Below are 25,153 nucleotides of genomic sequence, written 5' to 3'. Positions count from 1 at the left end.
CACACTTATATCTACAACCATACTTGTACAGATGCAGTCGTTTAGCTATTACTTTCTTGTCCAAATGCTCTGAGACATTTCAGGCTCAGCTTTGAATATAGCCATACATTCATTTTTTATGAATAAAGCATCACATTAAAACGATCCCCTTCAGCAACAAAGATTTGTCTTGAAGGTTATTTTCAAAATTTCTGTACTAATATAGCATTTTTTTTGTTACCTTCACAATTTCAAAGCACACCAGAGAGCACCAAAACCAACCTGCCTCACCCACTAGTGTTCAGAGATCTATCATGGCCTCTCTTCAACTCAGCCTTTTTGTTATGAATGCTCTTCTTTGACCAATTTTCCAGTAAATCTTACCTTTTTTCCCCGCTTTGAAAGTAGATTAAATTTACTAAGATATCTATCCCTAATGGCATGTTTCCACTGAAGTAATCCACATGTTACATGTCTTTGAAAATTGCCATTTTCACAGAGTGAGTAGAATTAGTTATAAAAAGATTTTAAAATTCCGAATGCCACATCTGCAGTGAATATTGGGAATTTGTTTCAGCTCACAGGCTGTTATCTCTGTCAAGAGCCCTTTTTTTGATAGTACAATAAAAGGTGCCTGCTAGCAAGAAAAAGATTTCTTTCCTTCATTTTCTTGGAAATAGTCGTATTGTAGGGCTGACTATGGGGATCACAATCTTTATGTTGTATATGTTAAGTTTTTGTTCTCTGTAATCCTTATTATCAAGGAATTCTTGAAAACTGAATGGGACATAAGTTATAGGTAGCTTTCTGTGGAGCCTATCCCAAACACTCATCTCTCCACATTGTTTATAAAAGGACTGTTACAATTTGCTGTGTGAGGACTGCCTCATTATGCATTTACAGTTCAAGTGGTCTGGACCCTTCCCATGGGGGTTATCAGGGGCTCATGTGTTTACTCAGTTTTTATACAAGTTTTACAATTTTATATATTCTTATCAGTAGCTAATGTAAACTGAAATTAGCTGAAAGCTAATTTGGAGCTCCTCACAGCAGTCTAATTATTCAGAAAAGTGACTTCAGCATAACCAAACTTAAACTATCTCAAGATAGCTAGTTCAAGTGGTATAACTTGTTGATATGTGTTGGAAAAATCTGTGCTTATGTCATGAAGTGTGAGGATCTGTGTCTGATAAAATACTTTATTTCCTTAATTTGGTATTTTAAAGGATCTCTTAAATGTATCATTTAAGAATGAACAAGGCATAAAGAAGCATTCAAAAGCTGGAAGATCATATTGCATGTTTTTGGTCTTTCCATCATCACTAAGTCTTTATGGCCATCTAATTGAAGCTTAGATGTCATTTCCAAAGAGCTATCCGTACTTTGTACTACACTGCATAGACCTGTGTAAGGAATAATAAAACTGTATCTGTCACCCCAGAAAAATAGGACACCCATATACACAGTATTGGCAGCCCTGGAGCTTTTGACATATTGCCAGGAAAACCTGCAGCTCCAGTTGTGTAGTGCTCGTATTTCAAAACATTTAAATGAAAAATAGGTGGGAAACTAATTATGGAAGTTATTTCAAAGTGAAGTATGGTGATTTTTTGAGATAAATTGCAAAATGAAGACCAGGAAGTGTTGAAGTGTGGAGTACATAAATTTATTACAGCCACAATTAGTGATCACAAATATTCTACTATGAATATTTTTGAGGGAAGCAGGACACAGGCATTCCCCAATCCGCCATGTCTTTGTGAACTTGTAGACATGGAGCTTCTTCCCCCGGTGGCCACCATGGTGCTGTCTTCAGCCTCCCTCTGGAATGGCTCTGTCCTCCTTTGGATTCACTTGTGTGACATGGCTTCAATCTACCCAAGAAGCAATTTAAGAAGTACAATATCCTTCCTCAATGATGATTTGGACACTGCACTAAATAATGCTCTGTTAGTCAGCTTTAGGATGCCACATTCTTCCAGATCAAACTATTTTGCATATTTGGCCCATAGTTATAGATCAATTGGAAACTCCCTAGTCTATGCAGATTTGGTAAGCATTTACTTACCAGAAATATCCTTTTATATACTGTTTTATCAATGAGCGACAGGATCTGGAAGCATTATCTCCATTCATAAATCAATAGATGCCATCCAAGAAAATCATTTCTGGGTTAGAGAACATGGACATGTGGAGAAGGACTGATATTTGTGAGAGATGATGTTACAGAGAGATGTCCAACAGCAAAGTCACAATTGCAAAGTATCTGAAAGTCTCAGATAAAAACACCTCAATTAGCATGCGTGGCAGGGCTGAGATTAATGTAAATTAGGAAGCCTTCTCATTTTCCAAACTGCTAATCTGCCTTGAACAAGAAAAAATATATTTCAGACCTTGAGATGTAAAGTTAAATTTCTCCCTGAGTGAAACACACACTTTTTCATTGCAAAACAATAATGAAGGAGAGAACTTCCCAGCAGAACTGCAGCTCTTCAAGGTATTTTTCTTTTTAAGGGCAGATTAGCACGTCAAAAAGCAGAGCCATGTTTTATCTTTACATTTTTAGCCTTTTCTTTATACATTAATGAGACTGCAGCTCTCTAGTGTAAATCCCTTGGGTGTTACTTTGACTTAGCATATTTTTTAAAACCTTTTTAAATCCACAGTAAAATCTTGGAACATTTATCCTACTACAGCCACAGTGGGGGGCATCAGCTGGGAGACGCGAGCTTTCAGCTAAGTGTTCATTCATGGAACTGAAGCAAGCGAGGTTTAAGATTAAATTCAAGCCTCTAGCTGATGCAATAGGAGCACCTGGGATGCTCTGCTTACATTCACACCCCACATGTGGAGTCCAAATATTTTTTTCCATTTCCATCCCAAATTCTAAAATGCAACTCAGACTTCTTACACATGATCTTTAGTTGGGTGATGTCCTCATATTTCCGCAGGTCTGTATAAAGCTTTATTCTTTTCATCAAAACCATGAGCTGATTTGGAAGTCGTGTAGTAGAGGGCTCCTGCACCCTATTTCTGTAGCACCCTTAATTTTCATGCACGTTGTTACATTGGCTTCTATCACATGAACCTTGATTAGGATTCAGAGGTGAATATTTTATTCTGTTTCAATTTTGTTTTCCATGAGTGCATAGGACACCAAGCACAGCAGGGGCTGCAGCTTCACCAGGTGTGTGGAGCAGTGTGTGCCACACAGCCCTGCCTCTGGGCCAGCCCAACACCAGCTTCATGGCAGCACCCCCAGCACTAAATTTTAAGATCCTGTGTTGAACATGAAATGACTGCAGGAGATCACCATTGACCATTTAATCATGAAGTGCTCTTCTGAGGACACAGACTCCAATAACTGCAGTATTTTTCCCCAGGAGTTTTGCTTAACATTGACTGATAGTTTACAAGGGGAATACTGTTCTTGGTAGATTGCTTTTAGTTTCCTTTCTTATATCTGATCTGGAAGTGCTTTTGCATGTTAAGGATTGATGATGTTTTGTCTAGAAGTAAGTTTCGGGCAAAGGAATGAAATGCAGCATTTCTTTCTTCACATTCTTATGACTCTTGACTGACTTTATGTGCTGTCAGATAGAAACAAAACTGCAGTGTTAAAATTTTTGCCTATGGTATATATGTCTTAATACATACCATATGGCAGGGGACAATGCATCAGACTTTTTTTATGGGTGATTTTTTTTTCATTAGAGTAAAAGTAGTAATGTGGGAGTGAATTAATAAAATAATTTACTCTCCTTCTGACCTTGCTGGTTGTGATTATTTTTGCTTCTTTTGGTGTGTAAAGCTTTGTATTTAGGTTTTGTTTCCTGAAAATTTTTGCTGCTCTTCATGTTTGTTAGCTTGCAACATATTTTTTGCGGAGTTTTCTTTTTATGGGTGCCATTCTGCCCTCAGTGGGCAGAAATTCAGCCTGCTGACTATGCTGCCCTTCCCTTTGTAATACTCTCAACATTGTGGTCCATTGCTGACTGGTGGGGGAGAGGCATTATGAAACTGCAAAAAATTGGATCATTGCACTATTTAAGATAAACCAGGAGGCAAAGTAAATTACTGCATGTTTTACAAGAGAAAGGGAACAACTTCCAGACTTTCTGTTTTGTCCTGTAGATTGTAAAAAGAGATGTTAAATATGCATAGAAAATTAAAGCAACTTTTTGTGTGTTTGTAGAAAAGGATTTTTTTTTCCAGAAATACCACAAAAGTCCACAAATCACAGTTCATATTTCTGTTTTGGTGATGAAAGAAAGCATGAGCAATGTGTATCAGGGAAACAGTTTGATTTTCACACTTCAGCTTTGCTGAGTACCTGAATACCAAAACTTCTGCCTCTATTGCCCCTGTGCATTTCTCTGGTGACAGTGAGGTGAGACTGACTGAGATCACCCTGTTGGGGTCAGCCAGGTGCTGGTGAGGGATGAGGTCTCAGCCAGGCTGGCTGTCCCTCTGGGCTGCCACATCCCGCTGCTGGTACACAGCATGCAGAGCACACTCACCCTCCCAGGAATACTTTACCCCAGACCTAATACCTTCTAAAAGCTGTCAGTGCTATAAAAGCTGCTTTTATGCTATAAAAGCTATCAATTTAATAGATTTGTGGCCTTAGAGGAGGAAAATCTGTCAGGTTTTCCCCTGATACGACAGAATATCTGTGGAGCATACATGTGGTGTACAGGACTGTGCTTCCTTCCACACTAGTTTGATCTCGACAGAGATACTGGTGGATTTCAGCCAGCAGCATTGAATTTCAGCATGGTTTCAAAAAAGAACTCCTGGAGATTGACAATTTTAATTGAAATTCCTCCATTCAATCCATAATAATCCAGCCCCACTTCTCCCTTACCTCTCCCACCAACTTGGTCAGTGATTCCTCTGCTCTCTTCACCCCTTTGCAGAGGCTGAGAATGGCCATGGTGCCCATTATGCAACTTTACAGTTCTGGTTTTTGCATTTATGAATTCTGAGGAATTTGTAGCAAGCCAGCACTACTGTGTCATTGGTGTCAGCTGCTGAAAAAAGCAAACATCCTGGCTCTTGATCACAGTGTTACAGACACTGTAGGTACAAATGGCACATGTGTTAGTGATTGGCCATGTATAAATGTATGAAGATAAAACCACAGTCTGTCATTACCTCAGCTGGCTTTTCCCTCACAGATGCATCTCTCCTGCCTGCATGCCATCTTTCCAGAGCAGATAGGCTTTTGTGAGACTTCCCAAAAGATTTCCCAAAAGTCTCCCAGAGACTGTGAGACTGGCTGTGTCACAGGTCACTTCAGTGTCCCAGCAGGGCCCCTGGGGCTGTAGGAGGCCTTACATAGGTCACCCTCATGTAGGTATTGTTGAGGCTGCTGTAAGCCCAGCTGTGGGAAGGGGGATCATGAGACTTGGAGCACCTCCAGAACTGCTCCTCTGAATGGAAAGTGCCTCTTATCTCCAGCTCTGTGGACATGTTACAGTTGATACTGGTGAGGGACAAACCATGGCTTCTTTACTCATTATAGTTTTACCCCAGACTCCAACTACAGTGAGCCACTTGCTCACTTTCCAACCCCCTCCCCACTCCATGGGATGGGAAGAGAATCAGAAAAAGGTAAAACTCATGGGTTGAGATCAGAACAGTTTAATAATTGAAATAAAGTAAAATGTAATAATAATGAAAATTAAAAAGGAAGAGAGGAATAAAACCCTTGGGGAAAAAAACAAATAGTGCCAATACAACTGCTCACCACCTGCTGACCAATGCCCCTCTCATCCCTGAGCAGAAATTGGCAACTTCTGGCCAAGTCCCCCTGTTTATAGATTGGGCATGACAACCTATGGTATGGAATATCCTTTTGTCCAGTTTGGGTCAGCTGTCCTGGCCTCACTCCTCCTGGTTTCTTGTGCACCTGCTCCCTGGCAGAGCATGAGACTCTGAAAATCCTTGACTTAAGGGTCAGCACTACTGAGCAACTGAAAAATCAGTGTGTTATCAATGTTCTTCTCATATTTAATCCAAAATACAGCACTAAGAAGAAAACCAGCTCTATCCCAGCTAACCCAGACAACACAATATGATTTCAAGTTGACTTCCAGATCATCTGAGATAAGGAATTGGGGGATAAAACAGGATAGCTTCCATAACAACATCACTCCAAAACAGGAAGAGATGTCTGCAAATGATAAATACTCCATCTGGAAAGATTTATATGGAAGTCCCTCTGGTTTCATTATGTAGTCATCGTTATTGATTGGTTTGACTGACTTAATTTGCCTTGGAGGAAACTATCAATTTTAAAGCACAGAGTTCACCAGTAATGTTGATAACACAGATATAAGGAGTAATTAGGGACAGTGCAAGTGCAACCAGGATAGGAGGAGCAGAGTGGCTCCTGCGGTGACTGAGGCAGTGACGGCAACGCGGGCAAACGCAAAACACGGCTGTGGGCCAACGATCGAAATAGAGGAAATGCGTTACGAGGCAGATTGCTGCCAGAAACCATTAAGTTAATTCTGAATAAATTAAAGAGAGACTTAGGCTTTTGAAGGTAAAGCCATTATTCTAATTTGTCATGCTAGGCTATGGAAGAGCAAGCAGGATATCAGGAGATATTACCAGCAACCATATAGAAGGGATGTCATCACTGCAAACCACTCAGATCAGCTCAGCTGAGTCTGGGGAGAAGATTAGTTTATTAAAAAAAAAAAAAAACAAAACAAACCTTGGTGCTTTCTAGGTGCCTTATAGATCCAATCAGGATGCATGTGTTTATAGATGAGTGCTGGGCAGTTACATTTTTCCTGACCTGTGTAGTGAATTTCTAGTTATTGCACAGCAGTGTGCCATTTGATGTTCCTTGCTCTGGTCAGCAGGGAGGTTTGGCTGGTTCATGGCTCTGTTTAAGTGAGTGGATCAGGATGGTGTTGTCAGTTTAGACAGCTGATTCACAGTTTCACCTTTACTAGAGCAAATTCAGGGCAATTACAGGGGCTCCAGTGCTGCTTTGGTAAAATGTCGCTGCTGTAAGGAGAGGGATGTGGTTACTGCTGGCTCTGACAATGAGTCTGGTAGGAGCCAATGTCTGACATGATAACAAGGTGCCCCTTTGTCACATTTGTCACTGGTATAAGCCCTATCAAGCAGAATGTCTCATGTTTGGCTCATGAGACAAAGATTTATGTTTGCAAAGTGGAAAGATTCAGAACAATGCTATATTTTTTGGAAGTTGTATAAGACCTGCTCATATGGATGAGACACCAGTCAAATGAAATAACAATTTAAAAAAAAAAAAGTGGATGCAAACCAGGGACAGTTGCTTTCCTTCAACAGAATAAACTGGAATTTGGTGCTAAAATAGAAACTGTGAAAAGTACAGAATGAAGGTATCAGCCTAACAGGTCTATAAAGAAATATATATAAATTGCTATTATAAAACATACTGGGGCTATTAGGAAAACATTTAAAATAGATTTTGGCTCAAGCCTTCGGAAATAGATTTTTTCCTTCTTCTATATTTCAGCAACGCGGTAACTTATTAGCATTTTCTATTTATATTACTGCTGGTCCCAGTTTACTGTTACTAAATCTACTTGCCTTGGAGCACTTAGTGCCGTGTTGCTCTCTATGGAGCACTTAGATTTCAGCAGTAAATTGTCTTCTCATCCCTTCTGACAATGGCCTGGAACTACCAACATGCTGCAGACCAGGGTCTCACCACCCCATTCTCCTGACTCGTGGAGCCTAATCACATATTACACAAGGGACTCATTCAGTGTCCTGGGAATTTTGCTATAGAAGGGGGATATTGTCTTGTCATTCTCCACAATTTCCATATGTGTAGCTCCTGTTAGGTTTAATGAGACCAATACTCATAAATCCCTGAGATGAAATTATAACCCTAAGTGGGGTCTAACAAAAGGTGCTCAAAAGTTTTGATTAACAATCCCTTTAAAGAACAACATTAAGAGGGAGATTAAGCAAAAAATATACCCTCCCTTTTAAAGCAAAATTTCAAAAATCTGTTAATTAGTGGTTCGTTCCTGCAAACCTCTGTTTCTAGTGAAGGGCTTACTTCAGCAAATATTCACAAATGTGGATATAAAGCACTTCTCCTGTAAGCACCTAAAAGCCCTAAACTGAACTGTTTCCCTGAATCCCAATTTGGGAATGTAATTCAAATGTGAACTTGCAATAAATTATTGTCTTCAGAACTATAAAGAAAACACATTTAAATTTTACATATGAGGAAAAAAGGTTATAAAACCCATGCTTCTTGTCTCAAGTGTGAGTCACTTCAGCACAGTGGTACCCTGTGAAGAATCAGGTTGCTGTATTCAGGCTCTGGTTGTCTCCTGACCACAGAAGGGCTTATGGATTTTAGAGACAGACTTTATTAAGCTGTTTTACACATATCTGGTTTTTCCCTAGTGTTCTGATTAACATGTGGATGGTATTTTTCCCCCCAGCATTGCAGAGAGTGAAAGGATTTATTATTTAATAGTGAAGCAGTAGCAATAATAATAATGAAACAAACACCTGACTTCAAGAAAGATAAAGATAACATATTGCTGGGTGGGAGAATGTCGATTGCTGCTCTTTTCTTTCTTCATAGTCTTTAATAATTTATCAAACCTTCCTGACCCTTAATTGATCACAAGGGCTACCAAGTGCTTTAGCAGTCTGTTACACTCTGTCAAATGAAATGTGCTTTTTCCTGTGAAGCAGAATGAAATCACCCCCCAAAAATCAATTGGCAACAGCGTATTTCAGCTAGGTGGGTGCAGTTCACTTAGGGCCATACTCTGCACTTTTACTCCAGTTGAAAGGAACTTGCATGTGTAATTTAGAAACCTTTAGCTGGCTACTTGCTTGGGTAGAAACTGCATGAGATCACAACTGTACATTTGTGTTCATGCTTTAGAAATTATACTTACCAGTTCCAGATATTTTTTTACTCCTAATGGCCCCTTTTAACATGGATTATTGATGTTTTCCTTAAACATTTTGGTGGGATTTTATTTTTTAAAGACAAAGCCTACCAAAAACAGGAAGCAATTTGGTTTTCTTCCCATCACTAGTTCTAAAATTTTAAGACTTACATTGCAGGGTCCTGAAAGGGGTTCATAACTGTTTAAGGATGTTGCTCAAATATTCTTCCAATAAAACTATGGCATTATTTCACTCTCTGTAGCATTCAGTGAAATCATATATTTCATTTTAATGTATGTTTACAGCTAAGTCTCAAAAAGGCCCTTTAATCATCTGAAGATACACAGGACAAAGGCAGGTTCCTACCTCTGAAAATGTGGTCTGAAAGCTGCAGCTTTAGCAGGTGTAAATAGCACTTCATGTCTATATACATTCAGATTTTATCCTAAAATGTTCCTTAAGGTCTCCACTTGGCTTTCTGCGAGTTCAGGTCTTGCCAGCCACCAGTTCAGCTGTGCTGGGGCCTCTGCTGCACCTCAAATAATGTGGAGAGGCACACAGCTTCCCCTGAACTTGCAGAGGACCTTGTTTCTGCAGCAGTCCTGGAGAACTGTTCTAGAGGGATTTTACTGAGGAACCAGGCTCCTTGTTAGCAGCCACGAAGCTGTCACTTGTCCCAGCACTCCTGCATCTGAATGGTGTGGTCTTCCATGTGACAGGAGAGTGGGGGCACCTCTCTGTATAATTGATCTTCATAGAGAGGATGTGCTTCTCGAAAATAGAGACCATGGGCATGAGTTCCCTGCCAAAGTGATGACTTTAATTGATAATAATTTTAAAAAGGCCACCAGCATCTTTCTATTTTGAAAAAAAAAATTAATCATCCTACTTCTCCTCTCAGAACAAGTCCCTGGTGCTGCATGGGGGAAACAAATAGCAAGCCCTGGTTTGGCCACTTCAGCAAGGGATTCAGCACAGGAGGTGCTTTCAGGCACAGTCACTTTTGCATCATTCTCTGCTTTGCAACACCAGACAGAACTGTGCTTACCTTGTGGATTTGTGGATCCCTCTTTGAGATGCTAGAGCCTGAATGGAGAATGTAGGCCTCCAGCTCTGTTTCCCAAGGGAAAAGATAGTTGCAAGGACTAGGTACTTTATTTTTGCATAATGCAAAATCTAATTTGAAAATGTCTGTTTCTGACTCAAATTTATTATCTCTTAATCAGGAATTATTGCTTTCTCAAAGATGCCAGAGTTATTTTGTTACTTGGAGCTTTTTGTTCTTAGAATTTCATCAATATTTTATGTTTGGCATTTTGCTCTCACTTACATATATCTTTGAAAATTGAAGCATGTAGCAGATAATCAGTTTAGAAGCAGCAAAGCCAAAATGTGTTCATTCATTTTACACCTGTATTTAACATTCACTCTCTTGTTTAATATGATACTCAATTCATATAATAAAGAGGAAATGGCATCCTACCTGCCATCTGGTTCAGCACTGGAAATTCTGTTGATCCTTAGCTATAATGAAGGGTCTACCAAGGACCTTGACATGTAGATGAGCTCCTTGTATGAAGTTCTGGTTTAGAAAACTGTTTCCTAAGGAGGATATGTCATGTTGTAATACAGAACATTATGTAGTTACATAACATAGAGTGAAAGTCAGAGCTATTGCAGATCCATGTTTCTCAGACTTACAAAGCAGAAAAGGATGGGACTCTGTCCTGCATTTATCTGTACCATTAGATGTTTCCCAAGCTCTATCAGTAGAAAAGATCATCTTTTGTCTTCCAGAGGCCCAAATGGAAGAATGACTGCTATAATCTATAGTTCTCTCTTTTGGAGAAGCTACACAACAAGGTGAAAGTAGTAATGAGTTCAGGATCAACACCTAAATTTAGGCATTTGTGGACTACCATTTTCACATCTTGCTCACCTTTGTGTATGCCCTCTTATAAAAGAAGCAAAATATTTCCCTGCATTAGCTGTTACAGGCCTACTAGCAGTTCTGATTATTAATAAAATATTTTAAAACATTTAAAGATTGAAGTTATGTATTTATCATCTGACTTTACCTAAGCTTTTCCTTCCAATATTTTTCTCTATCCCTGCATTTCTTGTATTAATTTTATCACTTGAAATCTACCTCTTCACATAGAAGTTCTTTGATTCAGTGACTGTAGGCAGTGTATTGAATAGAGCTAAGCACATTTTGTTTAAATTTTACACAATAAAAACAGCTGCTGAGTTTCCTCTTCAGAGGGACTGAGAATGTCTAATATCTGTTCTTGGAGTGATTGGCAGGTCCAAGGCATATCTGGGATTTGAATGGTTGTAATGGTTACACTGATCATACTGAGACTCCTAAAGCCTCAGAAATTTTAGGGGATGGAGAATCTAGAAACATGTCTGAAACATGTCATTACGAGAAGTGCACGCTAAAAAACTGAGGCAAAAGGAGTTCAGAGAGATGTTAACAGCTTCTTTGCACACAGCACATTTTAGAGCTGTGGATGGGCGCCTCTCACAAAACTTAGAACATTTCAGTATTCATTAAGTAACACAGAAACACTTGATTTTTTGCTAAAGTGTTTATAGAGTTTTATACAGGATGATCTTAAAATTTTACCTAAAGAGTATTAGTTTTGTGAGACTTGTGAGACTTTGTGAGAGTAGACTTGAATGTACCTTGTTGCACTGGTCACCAGGGTGTGAGGGAGACACCTATACACAATATTGACCTGAGCCACTCTGGAGCTGTCAGAGGTACATACAGGATCCAGTTTTGTTCTTGGAGCTGCTGTACAATCAGGCTTGTCTCACAGTCATTTAAAAATTTTGAAGCAGAATGTTTTTTCACTTTTGTACTTTGATTTGCTATGGGGAAAACATGCAGTCTGAGAAGCAGCTTGCCAGTTCGGAGAGGGGCTGGAGGAGAAGGGTAGAGTTGCCTTCCATAATAATGAACTGCAAAAAGACTCAAAGCAAAAGGGTGGAATAATATTCTTTGCCCTTTATTTAGCAAGTTCTTAGTATCAATTGAATTTTCCATTGTTTTTTGCATTTTTATCATTTTTTGTTCACCTTTTCAATAGGCAACCTTAAGCATCAAAACTTTTTTTAATATTGCTGTCACTCACTGAAGTTTCATTATTTAATTGTTGTTAAATGTTCTGAAGGCTCTGAACTCCTAAATGGAGTTGATGTACTCAGTAAAGGTCCAACAGATGAGGAGGGTTGTTTTTATTGTAATAATATAACAATCAATTATTAATGAAATATAAAGATAACATGGTGATAAAATTATAAAATTGGGATTTGAATAATTGCTGTACTATTCATTGACTTTTTTTCTGAAAAAAATTGAATTACTTGGGGTTTTTTTCTTGTTTAAAATTTATTCTAGTAACTCCAAAATTGTTCTTTTTTTAAACCGTAAATCAAAGGAAAAAGAAATTCTCCACAGATGTTGTATGTGTTTGATGTATTAGGCACATTTTTGCAGTATACTGCCTGAAATCTAGGGAATTCATTAACTCACAAGTTGCTGCCAAGGAGGGAAGCAGTCACATTTCCCAAGCTGCTCTGGCTGTCCCCTGGCTGGAGGATGTGTTAGGGCAGCCTTTGTCCTCCCTTGTATTTGGCTGGCTCTGGAGAAAGGGGAATTTCTTCAAACCGAAGGGCTGTTCCTGCTTCTCCCCTGACAGCATCTGTTATTTAATTACCCTGATAGTCTGAGGCTGGCTGTTTCCATGCGCAGCCAGGGATGATGACAGGTGAGAGCCCTGCAGCAGCCCCAGACCCCAGCCCACAGCACTGAAGTCACTGACTTCAGAGAGAGGGACAGGCTTTGGGAAAGTATCAGAGTTACCACCCGGGCAAAGCAAAGCATTTGCCTAAATAGCATTTGCTCTGTGAGGGACCTCTCTGGGCATATTTTTGGACACACCTGTCTGAACAGAGCACTGCAGGACTTCAGCGCTGAGAGCAGGGCAGTGAGCCTGGGCACCAGTCAACTGGGATTCCTTAAGGATTTTACTGACAACTCTCTCAATTAGCCAAGAAAGGCAAAAACAGCATGGCAAGAAGTGGCCAAACCTCATCTGTATCTAGTCTCTTGTAACAAAGAAGAATCAGTAAAATACAATCTCTCTGGATTTCCCTACTACTGATCTCCAGAAAAGAGGCTTCATTCAGGAGACCTTGAGCCTTCTCTGTGACTACCCTGACAAGATGAGCTTCAGCTTCATTTGGGGATTTGAGCTCTGACTGTGTGGCTGACAGAAAATCTCATGTGGATTTTCAGTGGGGAACTAACTAAAAAACCCTGAATGAGGAGGTTGTGGTTGTGTGTAAAATATACAGGCATCACTACCATCACCTGCTGCCTCCCGTCACTCCTGGGATGGATCACTTAAATTCACTGTGGCTCATTTCTCCCGCCCAAAAACTGAAGCTGGTTTAGAATTTCATAGCACTCAGGATAAATAACATCCATAATCTTGAGCTATAGTCTGTCATCCTCACCGGTACCTGACCAGGATTTCTGACATTGCTTTTTGTCTATAAAATGTGAAATGGTTTGCTTGTGAGACAGCCCCCACTCCATGCAAGGTGCTGCTGGCATCCAGGCCCCCAGGGACACCCGGACGAGCAGTGTGTTTGCAGTAGGAAGGATTTATCCCCCTCCTTGATGTAAACCTCTCACTTGCAAACTCCTTCCACCTCTGGATCTGTGGGGGCTTATGAGAAATTGCTGCATTCACATTACAGAAGAATTCCCAAAAACCCAGTAATAGAGGATTCTGAGCCTCAGAGATTGTAGGTATGCAATTTGTGGTAATTGGGAGTGGGGCTGCAGCTGACCCTCATCCCCAGTGGGCACAGCTGTGAGAAGCAGGTGAGCAGCACTGACAGCAATGAGCCATGGAGTGCCCAGGTGCACTGAGCAACCACCAAAGGGAGCAGAGGGCACACAGGTGCACTGCATGAACATGAGGGTATAAAAGGATGGGCTAAAGAACAAGAAGGGCAGATGCTTGCCGCCTTGGTTATTCTGTATGGGTAGGTGCTTGAAGCCTTCTGAAGTGGTATGGTGTTACTGTGTATGGGTTGAAGCTTTCTGAAATTGTATGACAATACTCTGTGTATTGTGGCTGTCTCAAATGTAGCATGTGCTATGATATATGCTGTGACAAGAGAAGGGTTTTATTTCTCTGTTGTTGTTTGAATTGTAGCAAGTAAATTTGGGAAATACCAACAACTATAAACTTTGAGATGCGATCACCAAATAGCTGCTAGGGACCTTTACTGAGCTCAGTGTTGCCTGCTCCCATTGCCTTTTCCTTTTGATCCTATTAGCAGTGTTTCAGCCCATGTCACTCTTTTCTGAAATGAAGGTTCAATATTTGAAGTAACTTGGAACAAGGCATTCTCTTTTGAGAGCTGTGTTTAAAAGAATAGTTTCATCATTTACTCTTTCATATAATAGGTGTAAAGGTGTAGTGATCCATTCTGGTAAGATTGCCTTCCTTTAAGCCAAAGGGTGTCAAACAAACAGCCAAGTTTGCACTACTTTGTGGGAAACTACAAAAGGGCTCCAAGGGGAGAAATATTGCTGCCAGATGTTGTTTTTACATTAAAAATACAGTTCTTTTGTCTAATGTTGAACTGCAGTGAATTCCAGAGGGAGGGATTAATAGATGACATTTACATTCATTCATGCATTAGAAACATGTATGAAAAAGAAATAAAAGAACAATCAAAGGAAGGTGTACTGGTAAAATTGTGGAAGGTTGCTGCTTTTACTTCAGATCAGAAGAATTCATGAATCTAGAGTTCATCTGTTTTTCCCAAATAGATGTCTATTAATAGATAATACCTTTCTCTAAGAACTTCATTTTTCTCATTAAAATATAACTTTTTTTTTTCTTCTCGTGTTATTTTCTTTTAGCTCTGTAATGAGTGTAAATGAGGTAATGGAATAACTGATTTACAGTAGCTGTGATCCATCTCCTCCTTCAAAAATGCAACTAATTCCTCTGGTACTGGCCTCATGAAGACTAATAGCAGTAAATACACAGAGCCTTGCAGTAAATGCAAAGTCAGCCTTGGCTCAGGCAAAGGCCAGCTCCAGTGTTTTCATTGGCATTAATTCTAATTATTTGATGGCATACCCCTGGGGTTTTTTCATTTGGTGTTGCTATGATGAAACACATGGCAGATGCATTTCTCAGTCTGTTAGCACCTTGCAATGAGCCATTAACACGTGTTACTGTTTCCTTCCTCTGTGTCTTCCTCCTAGGAATTATGTCTGACCACCAGTTTGGAAACCAGTTCATGTGCAGTGTGGTGGCGTCCCATGTGAGCCATCTCCCAACCACCAACCTCAGCTTTGTTTGGATTGCTCCACCTGCAGGGACGGGCTGTGTCAACTTCATGTACGTATACACACAGAGCCATGGGCAGATACTCACTCTGGAGATAATGGAACCATCCAACCCACTCACACTGTCAGAATAAGAGTCAGAGTGCACTGCCAGGTGTAGATGGTAATTTGAAGTCAGAATATTGAATTCTTCCTGGCTGAAGCGTTTCTATGCATATTGAGACTTCTTATTTTCAAGGCATGTAGGAAGTCTAGCATTTAAAAGAAATTGATTCTTAGTAATTAATCATATAATTGATCCTTTAAATATATAGCCTATTTGCACTGATACAGTCTTGTAACTATTGTATTTAATATAAGTTAGAACATCACACAAATATGTTATTCATATAGTAAGCATCAGTATAAAATGCAAGTATTTGAGAGTAGCTATACTCCAGTGTTTACTGTTCCTAATTTTAGACAATCTGAACTTCTGATGAACCAAAAATGACCAAGAGGGTTTTCCTGGCGATTTGTTTTAAAGACATAAGTTATCATTTAATGATTTGGCACCAAATAAAGATCCAACAAAATAGCTTAACTTGAGTTATTAATATATATATGACTATCTCTTACAGTCAAGTAATTTCTAATAATTTGTCCCAGCATTTTATAGACTAGCTTTGAGAGAGAAAATACACTAAGAATGCAGTCAAAAATAGAAAATGTTTCAAGTTTGACATTTTCAAGAAAAAAAAAAAGGCAGACAGCTCCCCAATTCAATAAGTGAATAATTGCAACATTTCAGAGACATGTTTCTGTGACTGTGCTATTGTCAAAACAAGCTTTCTGAGTATTATTCCCTTTCAATCCATACTGGGAAGAAGCAGGTAAGTGCCCCATATAATCAAGTTGTTTGACTTTTGTAAAAAATAAAAATGAGCTACTGATGCCTTTGACTACATAAGTTGCTGATGGTGAGCACAGTACCTGTAGATTGGTTTACCTGTGACTATGGCATTTTCCCTTACCTATATAATAGACTTTTTTGCCTATACTGTCAGGATACATTATTTTTTAGCTGATGAAAATGTCAAGACATTTTTATTTCTAGCTCTTTTCTTCTAAACATCTAATAGGAAATTTGGAAATAATAGTTTTGATGATTGGTAACTAGATTTTGAGAGTGTATTTGTTATATATACCTTGAGGAAATCTGTCAGCTATGGAATTTATGCATCCTTTAATTCCTTTCTAAAAATGGTTTCCTTTGTTGATAAAGTTTAAGCAGCTAAAATTTGTTTGAGCTGCCTGTACATCTTCTCTGTGTACTCTTGCTTACACCCTTTCTTCCTTGAATTTTTTGGTTTTCCTGGTATTCAAAAAATATTTGTGGAATTCTTAGACCTAACTTGCAGAGTGACTGTGAATGTATTTGTTATGAGGTGTGACCCTCCATTGTGAGTTTTGAGGTCAATTTCTAACCAGTCATTAATTTTCCTGTGGGTGATTTTTTTTCCCCTAGTTTTGTATTGGGTTTTTTGTTCATGTTTGCCATTGTTGAAGACCTGACAAATAATGCCGCAGAAATGCAAATACTACTACGAATGCTGATTCTCATTCAAGTGGAATTAAAGAGATATTTTTAAGGTAATGAATGTCTATCTTGAAATCCATTGAAGGTTCAACATTGTCTTCAGTGGAAACAAAGTTAGACCAGCACTGAACAGTTCTGGAAATCAAACCTGTAATTTCCTGTTTATGTCATAATCCACCTCTTTGGCATTAGCACCCCTTGGACAAAGGTGGTGTTTGCACCATGTTAATGAAGTCCTTTGCCACACATAGCAGAAATCTGAATTTATTGTTGACTAGGTAATTTGCAGCATGGATGCAGAAATCTGAATTTATTGTTGACTAGGTAATTTGCAGCATGGATGTAAAGCTACATCTGGCAGGGCTGAGAGGTCTGATCCTGCAGTGGGGAGCCCAGCACCACAGGTCCCAGGGTCCCTCAGTCAGTCTCGGTGGCTTTTCAGAATGTCTCACATGAGGTATAAGGATGCTCCATGGGTGATACCGTTTTGAGGATGAGCAAAATGATGCATTTATAGCGGTTTGCTTTCCCATAGAACAAGTTCAGACCAGAGTGGAAAGGCTCAGCTTCTCTGAAGTTGGTGTTTACTCCAGGGTCACACTGGTCTGCAGGAATACTGGGTAAATGTGATCATCAGTTGAAGGATATGTAAAGAGGAGAAATATGTTTTACCTCTAATCCTCCTCCTCAATTTTTCTTCAGCTGCCCACACTTTCTTGCCTCAGCTGGTGTTTCTCCTGCTTACTAAATCACAAGTTGCAGTAAACAAAGCTATTTTTATGGCGCAGTGTTAGTCTGCCCACCTTACCCAGTTCCCTGAATACAAGAGTTCCAGAGGACTCGATCTTATTTGTCTCCCTTTGTTTGTGCTCCCTTTATAGCAAATAATAAACAAGTTTTTTAACCCTTTCAATTTAATGTAGATTACATTTAATATATAAATTTAATTAATTTTTCTTTAACTCAGTATAAATTGGAAGTGTTTACAAAATATATGTGAATTTATAGACTCTGACTGTGGTTTAGTATAGGTAAGAGCTTCCTATATTGTTTGTTGCCAATTTGTCTGTGATTCAGATCAGCTCATTAGTCTTTGACCTCTCTGGGGATGGGTAATAAGGTTATTAATTAGCATTGGCTTTGACGTGCTATTGAGTGTTGATTCCTCTCCCTGGACAATTGTCAGGAGGAACTGAACAAAGGTCACCAGGCAAATCTCTCACAGGCCAGATAGCTTTTATTAACTGCACTCACTATTGACCTGTTCTGGCTTCCACTGAAGCAGTGGACTTCTGTGGATGACACAAAGTCACGACCCTGTAGACATCATGGCCAAAATTACCTTTCACTTCATCTGTGCTTTTTGGTGTGCTCTTCTAGAGCTCAGTCCTGAAAAAGACAGGAGCCTGAAGACACAAGATTTGTGCAGTGGTGCTGTCAGCCTGTTCTTCCTTGTAGCTCTTGTATCCATTGGTAACCAAACAAACATGACAAAGGAGTTGAGATATTAAGATACTAAGTTTCATAAAAATCAGTAGCCATGCAGACCATTTATATCTGTAAATTTGGACATTCCCAACAACAATCCTCCCTGCTACAATGTGATTTGTCTATAAACTGCCAGAAATATTCCTGCTGTCAATGTATCAGTTCCCAGTCCACCCTGCATTTCCCAGTCATGGTGAAGGAGGATGGCTCCTGGCCACACTTAGGTTACTGAAACAGCCAGTGAGGGACACACAAAGGTACTGCTGTGCTGCAGGAAGGAATGCTGTGGGGAAGGATGTGGGACACAGTTCTGCAAGGAAGATGGGCTTATTTCTGTGTAGGTGAGATGCAGGGGCACAATAAACTGGGATTCACACCAGCTTGCTAGCCTAGCACTCAGTTTCTTTCCAACCCCACTGGAACATTCCTAATCTCTGAAGTTTGATGTAGTCCAGTTATTTCCATTGCGCACAGTGCTGTGCAGCTGCTGGCCCTAAATGTAATGTTACCTGACGGAGATTTGCATCTTTCCTTGGCTCAGTGTTTCACTCAACAAGCCTTCTCCCCAGTTTCACCAGGAATAGGGATGGTGTAGAGCCCTGTGCTCCATGGGGAAGACAGCTGGAGCCAACCTGTTTCTGTGCAAAATTAGACAATAGCTTTTTTTTTTTTCACTAGTTGTGTGCAAATTTATTTTAACTCTGTTGGGCTTTTTTTTTCTCAAAGTACCTTATTATGGCTACTAAATGAGTATTAAAAGTACCTTCCAATGAAATACACTTCTGAGAAATGCTGAGTACTGCTCGTGTTCCTGTAGTATCTTAGTGTGATCTTTAGTGTGTTTTCACCATAGATACCTCCAGCTGAGTTGAGGAAATGAAAGTTAAAATGCATCATTTATTACAGAATAGTCTTCTTAGCAATAACTTAGGACTATGTTAAACAGGTATTGAGCACAGGGCCTCCCAAGCAAATTGCCAGGATCTGTAAATGTTCTTTACCACCACAAAATAGTAGGTCCCCCTTTACACTAACAAGTAATTCCTCTGATTGTGTGCAAATTTGTAAAATATTATCTTCATAATCCTTCAGCTAGGTTTCGTGGTTTGTAATTTCTGCTCTAAGCTCACACTAACCTAGTTAAAGCTCAGCCTGACAGCAGGGATAATAATGGCTGTTAAGCAGGGTGGCATGCTGGGCTGCATCTTAGGATGCTAAGCCTGTTGTTTTATAGATGGCTTAACTTACTAGTTTGCAAAAGTGATAAAGCTGACCTAAATAGCAAAAGCGTATTTTGTTTTGACCACCAGTATGGTTTATTGCAGAAGTTCTGGCTATTGTATTGCATAGAATTGTAGGCTGTAGAATGCACCTAGAAAAATAAGTATTTTTCTTATGTAATCATTTGTCTTAGTCACTGAGTGGGTGTTTAATAATTATGATTGTCTGTATATTCACTATAACTTCTATAAATGGGAGACTGGACTTCTGTAAAGCTATCTGCCTGAGTCTGAAGGCAGAATCTAACAAGCTAGTAAGTGCTAAAAGGCCCAATCGCATATTTTGTGACAATTGGCACAGTCTGCGGTGCAAACAGCTCAATAGGAATGGGAATAGCTGTGGTGGTCTCTCTGTGCAAGGACAGAAGTAAGAGAGCAGTGATGGCTGAGGCAGGGCGCTGGCACATCATTTATGTTGAGGCAGGAGAAACTGATTCTCAGCACAGCTCCTGGAAAAAGTCTGGGACTGAATGCTGAGGCAGACAGCTGAACTGTTGGAAGAAATTTTCAAGAAAGATGTGTTTTTCAGTGAGAATATGCCTCTTCCCATAATCACTTAAAGTTACAGCTCCTTTCTGGGAAGTTTGAAGTACCCTGTTCCAGAACTGGTCTCTTCACGCCCATGTGTTTAAGCCTGTTTCAGGAACTGGCAAAAGTGTTAATTATGAGCTCAAAATACCATGCTGTACAAACACTACAGAACATAAAGTCTGTGATTGAGAGACTAGGTACCTATTTAAATCATTTATAGAAAACCTATGATAATAATTATAGAAATATTGAATAAACAGTCTAGAAGATTACATGCTTTACTATATTAGTTCTCTAGCCAGGGTGGGAAAGGCCTATATTGTCTGAAGGAACCACATTCCTCTGGTAAGCCACTTAGCTAAACTGCCATTTAGGACACTGTTTACTGTGGTTTTTGCAATTGTTTGAAAGAAGTACAAAGGATAATCTTAAAGATTAAGTACACAATTATGCTTGTGCACCATGACAATACACACAAATAACACAAGAGTAAATAAAACCCAGCATAATTCAGAAGTGAGGTCCTTTAAGTCCCTTGCATTTATGTATAATCAAATCTCCATTATATAGTTGTGTATGATTTTTCTCCCTCACATTCTTATGATGACACAGAATTGTACACCGAAATACACTGTTGTTACAACATTCTAGTTGCAGCCATATTTGACATCTCTGCATTCACTTGAGGGTTGTGCTATAACACATATGAAAACCTTAATATACAGATAGCCTTGACTTTGGGGTTTTATAAAGAACCAGCTCCCTGCACCAGTAAGTGCTGCATTTCTCTTCCTACTCTTTACTGCAACAAAAAGGTGAAGAAGGATATTTTGTAGCACTCTTTGTGATATTGGTGTGGACTCTGAGTCGGGGATTGTATGAGCAGCATCAAATAAGAGACAGTCATTTCTTACAGTGAGTAGTTCCAACATTAGCCCAGTGTTGCAGTCATTTTTATTTTTCTGTATTGCTTATAACTTATGCCTTATAGAAAAGAAAAATCATCAGTAATTGTTCCTTGCTGGTGTGTCAGACTAGTGGAATTATGAAGAATAATTACTCCCTTGCTTGGTTTTCCACTTCCCTGGGTAGAGGCATTGTTGTGCCGTCAATCAACATTATGTGTAATATTCTGAAAATCATGAGCCAATATTTGATTCTTATCTTGGCTCTGTTCTCATGTCCCATTTTGATGTGATGCCCAGATTTCCTCCTCCATCTTCTGTGTTTGTTAATTTCCAGTGAAATGCAAACACTATGCATGGAATCATTGTGGCTCCTCTATGACCCCAAACAGCAAAGACTCATCTGACTATGTGAAATTAGATTTAGTTTATCTGTTAAATCTTAGCTTTGTCTATTTTGTGTAAAGCAGACAAAGGTCACTAATGAGAAATTGTGGATGTTTTGAGAAACTTTTTTTAACAGAAGATAGTAACACAAAGGGTACTGTGTTGATGAGTACTCAAAAGTGTTCAGAACAAAGCAAGAAAACCATAAGAGATGCTGAAAGCTGGTTGCACCTAATTGTCCACTCCTGAAAAGGGGTTTTCAGTTATTTCAGCTGGATATAGGATATGTGCCTATCTCCAGGCAGGTGTTTATGTGAGCTGTGTCTGAGGGATAATGGGTGTGCCATCTAGTGCCATAGACATCCAGGCCTGACATTCAGTTCTACATCTAGGGAGAGGTACCTGCAGGAATACAAGGTGTCTACTAGCTTTCATTAGGATGTTTCAAATTATTTTAATACTTCTAAGCAGCAGAATTAACATCTAGATCTCCACTGGCCAAAATGGATCACTAGCTACAAAGCTTGCTTGTGGACCCTTATATAGGCACATATTTTAAGACTTTTTAAAATGTGAGTTGGAATCCCACCCAAACAGACTCAGCTGCCTAAACATAAGCATCCTGTACCAAGTAATGAAAATGAATTTTTCATCCCCACCACCCTCAACAGTAAGTAACTTTGTCTGTGTCAAGAATTTCCAATGAGTGGGCTGCTCAACAGTTGAAATCTGCTGAAGGGTATGAATAAAAATGGCAACTGTGTAAAGTTCATGAAGTCTTGCAATTTTTTTCCCTTTTTCCTTGTAGGTCAAATTGGTTGTGTAATATTCTCTCAGATGACTGATATTCCTACTAAAAGCCCATTTTAATGAGACTACTCATTTTTTACACTTTTCTACAAGTGTGCAGACAACCAGCTGTTTGTGATTTTAGGCTCCTCGCACTGTGTTGTAGGTATAAGAAAAGCAGAACCAACAAAGCCATAAAAATGGTTATGTGAGCATGTATTTAAAGAAAAAGCACATGAAAATTTAATTGGTGTTAGTTGAACTTAAATCCAAAGATGAGCAAGAAGCATAAAATGCTACTTCTGTCAATGTTGTGTAATGCCAGAATAGAAACTACAATGTTATACTATATTAGAATGAGTTCTTTTCTTTGTGTGATGTGAATTTATTATATCATATACTTGTAATATATGATAGCAGAAGGAAGCTGAGTATAGCCTTTGGCTTCTCTGTTAAGATTTTGTTGTGGCTTCATATAGGACTCTGGCACCTCTTGCATGAAATAAAATGAAATTTAATACTTTTCTACTAGTATTATCTAAATGATAAAATGGTCATGGTGGAAATTGCTTCCCATCTTACAGGTGTTCTTTTAGCAATTCTAGAAGCAGAGATTAGATTTTACTTTCTTTTTCTGCACAACACTGTCATTATTTTTGTGCATGAGGCCATCAATTCACAATCTGAATCATTTATGAGTAATTGTGTTTGATTGTCTTGAATTTTGATAAAAATATGTCTGAAATTGAACCTCAGTGTGATTTTTCAGAATATATTTTAGCTCATCAACAGCATAAACCTTTGTTTCATTCAAAGCATTGCTTTATCTTCCCCTTTTCTCAAAATAGCTTAATTTTGAAAATATAACTGGAGTACAGAACATATTACATACACTCCCAGCACTTTGTTTCCACTAACAGGTTTTCCTCTGTATCAGAGCTGTTGAATTAAATATCTTTTGCCTAGTAATAATTTATCAATAAAAAACCTCTCAAAATTACATCCTAGAAGAAATATGTTGAATGAAATAGCCACTAACCAGTTTTGGGGAGTACTTTTGAAAATGTTAGCTATAGAAAGAGTGAGCACTAAACATACCTGGAACTATTGTCTACAGGTAGACATAGAGTGCATAAAACATGAGTGTAGGCAAAGGCAGAGGACAATTGTAAAATATGTTTTAGGAAGATGAATTTTAGTACTGCAGATGAACCTGTACCACTCAATACCTTGTCTGCATGGAAGAGCCTGCTAACTCTGGAATGTCTCTTGGTGGACTGTTGGAGCCTGATCATTTCAGTGCCATCTCTTAAGCAGATAATATGTCCAGTGCATGAATGAGCTGGAGTCAAGTGTGTTGTCTTGTTTTCGGGAAGTCCTTGACTTCTTGCAAGGGACCATTGCTAAATGACTTGGTGAAGAACTTGATCCTGCAGGGTGCTGAGCACTGTCCTTGATCCAGCAGAGCAATCAGGTGTGTTCATGCTGTCATCAAAGGCACAGACAACACTTTCCAAATTTTTTAAAATTCATGCCTTCACATTATTTTTTTTAAACTTTTACTTTGGTTGTGTACACAGGTAAAGCCATTTAAGGATGTTCTGACCATGTTCTCAGTTCACACGAATTAACTTACTTTTCTCACCTTGTTTGTTTGGAGGATCTTTAATAGAGAGTGATCTATAAAATATTATGTAGACACAGAGTAATATTCAGCAAGGAAGAAATTCTCCCTTTGTCCGTATAACAATGGTCTCCTCATGGTGAATTCTAGCAAAATTTTGAGACCAAGAAAGAATGCCTAAATTTGAATACAACAAAAACATTTGATCAGCTTTTGCTGCCCTCCTGCTGCAAAAACTTGATTTTGAGTATTCAGAATGACCATGATCTCAAATTATCTGATAGAATGAACTCTGTTGTACAGCAGAGCTATCACCTAGAACAAGACTTGAAGATGCTACACCAATTCAAAGAATGCATTTTTATTTAAAAGCATATTATTGAAGTATTTCGCATACTGTTTTGTGGCTCTTGTTGGTGATTAATGGCTGTTTTCATTCCATATTTTACAGATACAATTGCTCTGTAACATTATGTTTTAAGGTTGATGGTGTTGTTTTCCTTATTGTTTTGGAGTGTCTTGAATCTTTTTAGTTCTTATTGGAAATGTAACAAATTTTCCCTTATAACCTTCCAAATATCCCTCTTAGATCAACATAAGCTATTTAGCTCAAGTAGTAATGTACATTCACTGAGCTATTTTCTGTGAAAAATGCATTTTTAAAGTCTTAAAGAATAAGAAGCTCTCCAGCAATCTCTGTGATTTCCCACCCAAATAGGGAAGAGTTTAAAGTACAATTTTGGAAAAAATAAAGTAATCCTGTCTTTGTTTTCAGTACTTCAGTAGTCTGAGGTCAAGTTTTGCCCACATTGAACACATTGCTGCAGTCAGGAACTAAAAACTTGCTCCTCAAATTCAGCCAACTCCTATCACCATCAGTGTTTATGCAAAGGATTATAACTGATATGAGCAAATTACTTTGCAGAACCTATTTATACATTCAAAAAGCAATGTCCTAAACATCCTAACATACAAATAGTAAATAGTAGAAACACTCCCAATCAGTATCACAGACAGTTTGGCAATGCAGTGAAGATGTCAGGGCCGTAATTGAATGATGGTTTTAACACGCAACTAGAGAATATGTATGGTAAGTTAAGCTGCATAAAGCCTTTCTTCTAAATCCAGATGTAGGCATTAACTTGCATATTTGAGATCGCATGCTTATTTGCTAAGTGCAAAGATGGCTAGAAAAAGGCTTTCCTGACTGATGAAAAAAGCTGGAGTACTCTTTAATTTTGGTTACTGTCAAGCTTATTTCAACAA

General features: G+C 38.9%; 1 protein-coding gene across 1 annotated transcript in view; it reads left to right on the top strand.

Annotated features, from left to right (window-relative positions):
* Positions 1–25,153, top strand: part of RELN (reelin) — a 275,790-nt gene that overhangs the window by 65,255 nt on the left and 185,382 nt on the right. Inside the window, exon 3 of the mRNA XM_068189636.1 lies at positions 15,221–15,356. Coding sequence (XP_068045737.1) covers positions 15,221–15,356 — 136 coding nt within the window. The remainder of the gene's footprint in view (positions 1–15,220; positions 15,357–25,153) is intronic.

Source organism: Anomalospiza imberbis, chromosome 5 (genome assembly GCF_031753505.1).
Source record: "Anomalospiza imberbis isolate Cuckoo-Finch-1a 21T00152 chromosome 5, ASM3175350v1, whole genome shotgun sequence".
Classification (NCBI taxonomy): Eukaryota; Metazoa; Chordata; class Aves; order Passeriformes; family Viduidae; genus Anomalospiza; species Anomalospiza imberbis.
The sequence above is the reverse complement of the archived record's forward strand: the minus strand, read 5'-3'. Positions and strand labels throughout refer to the sequence as shown.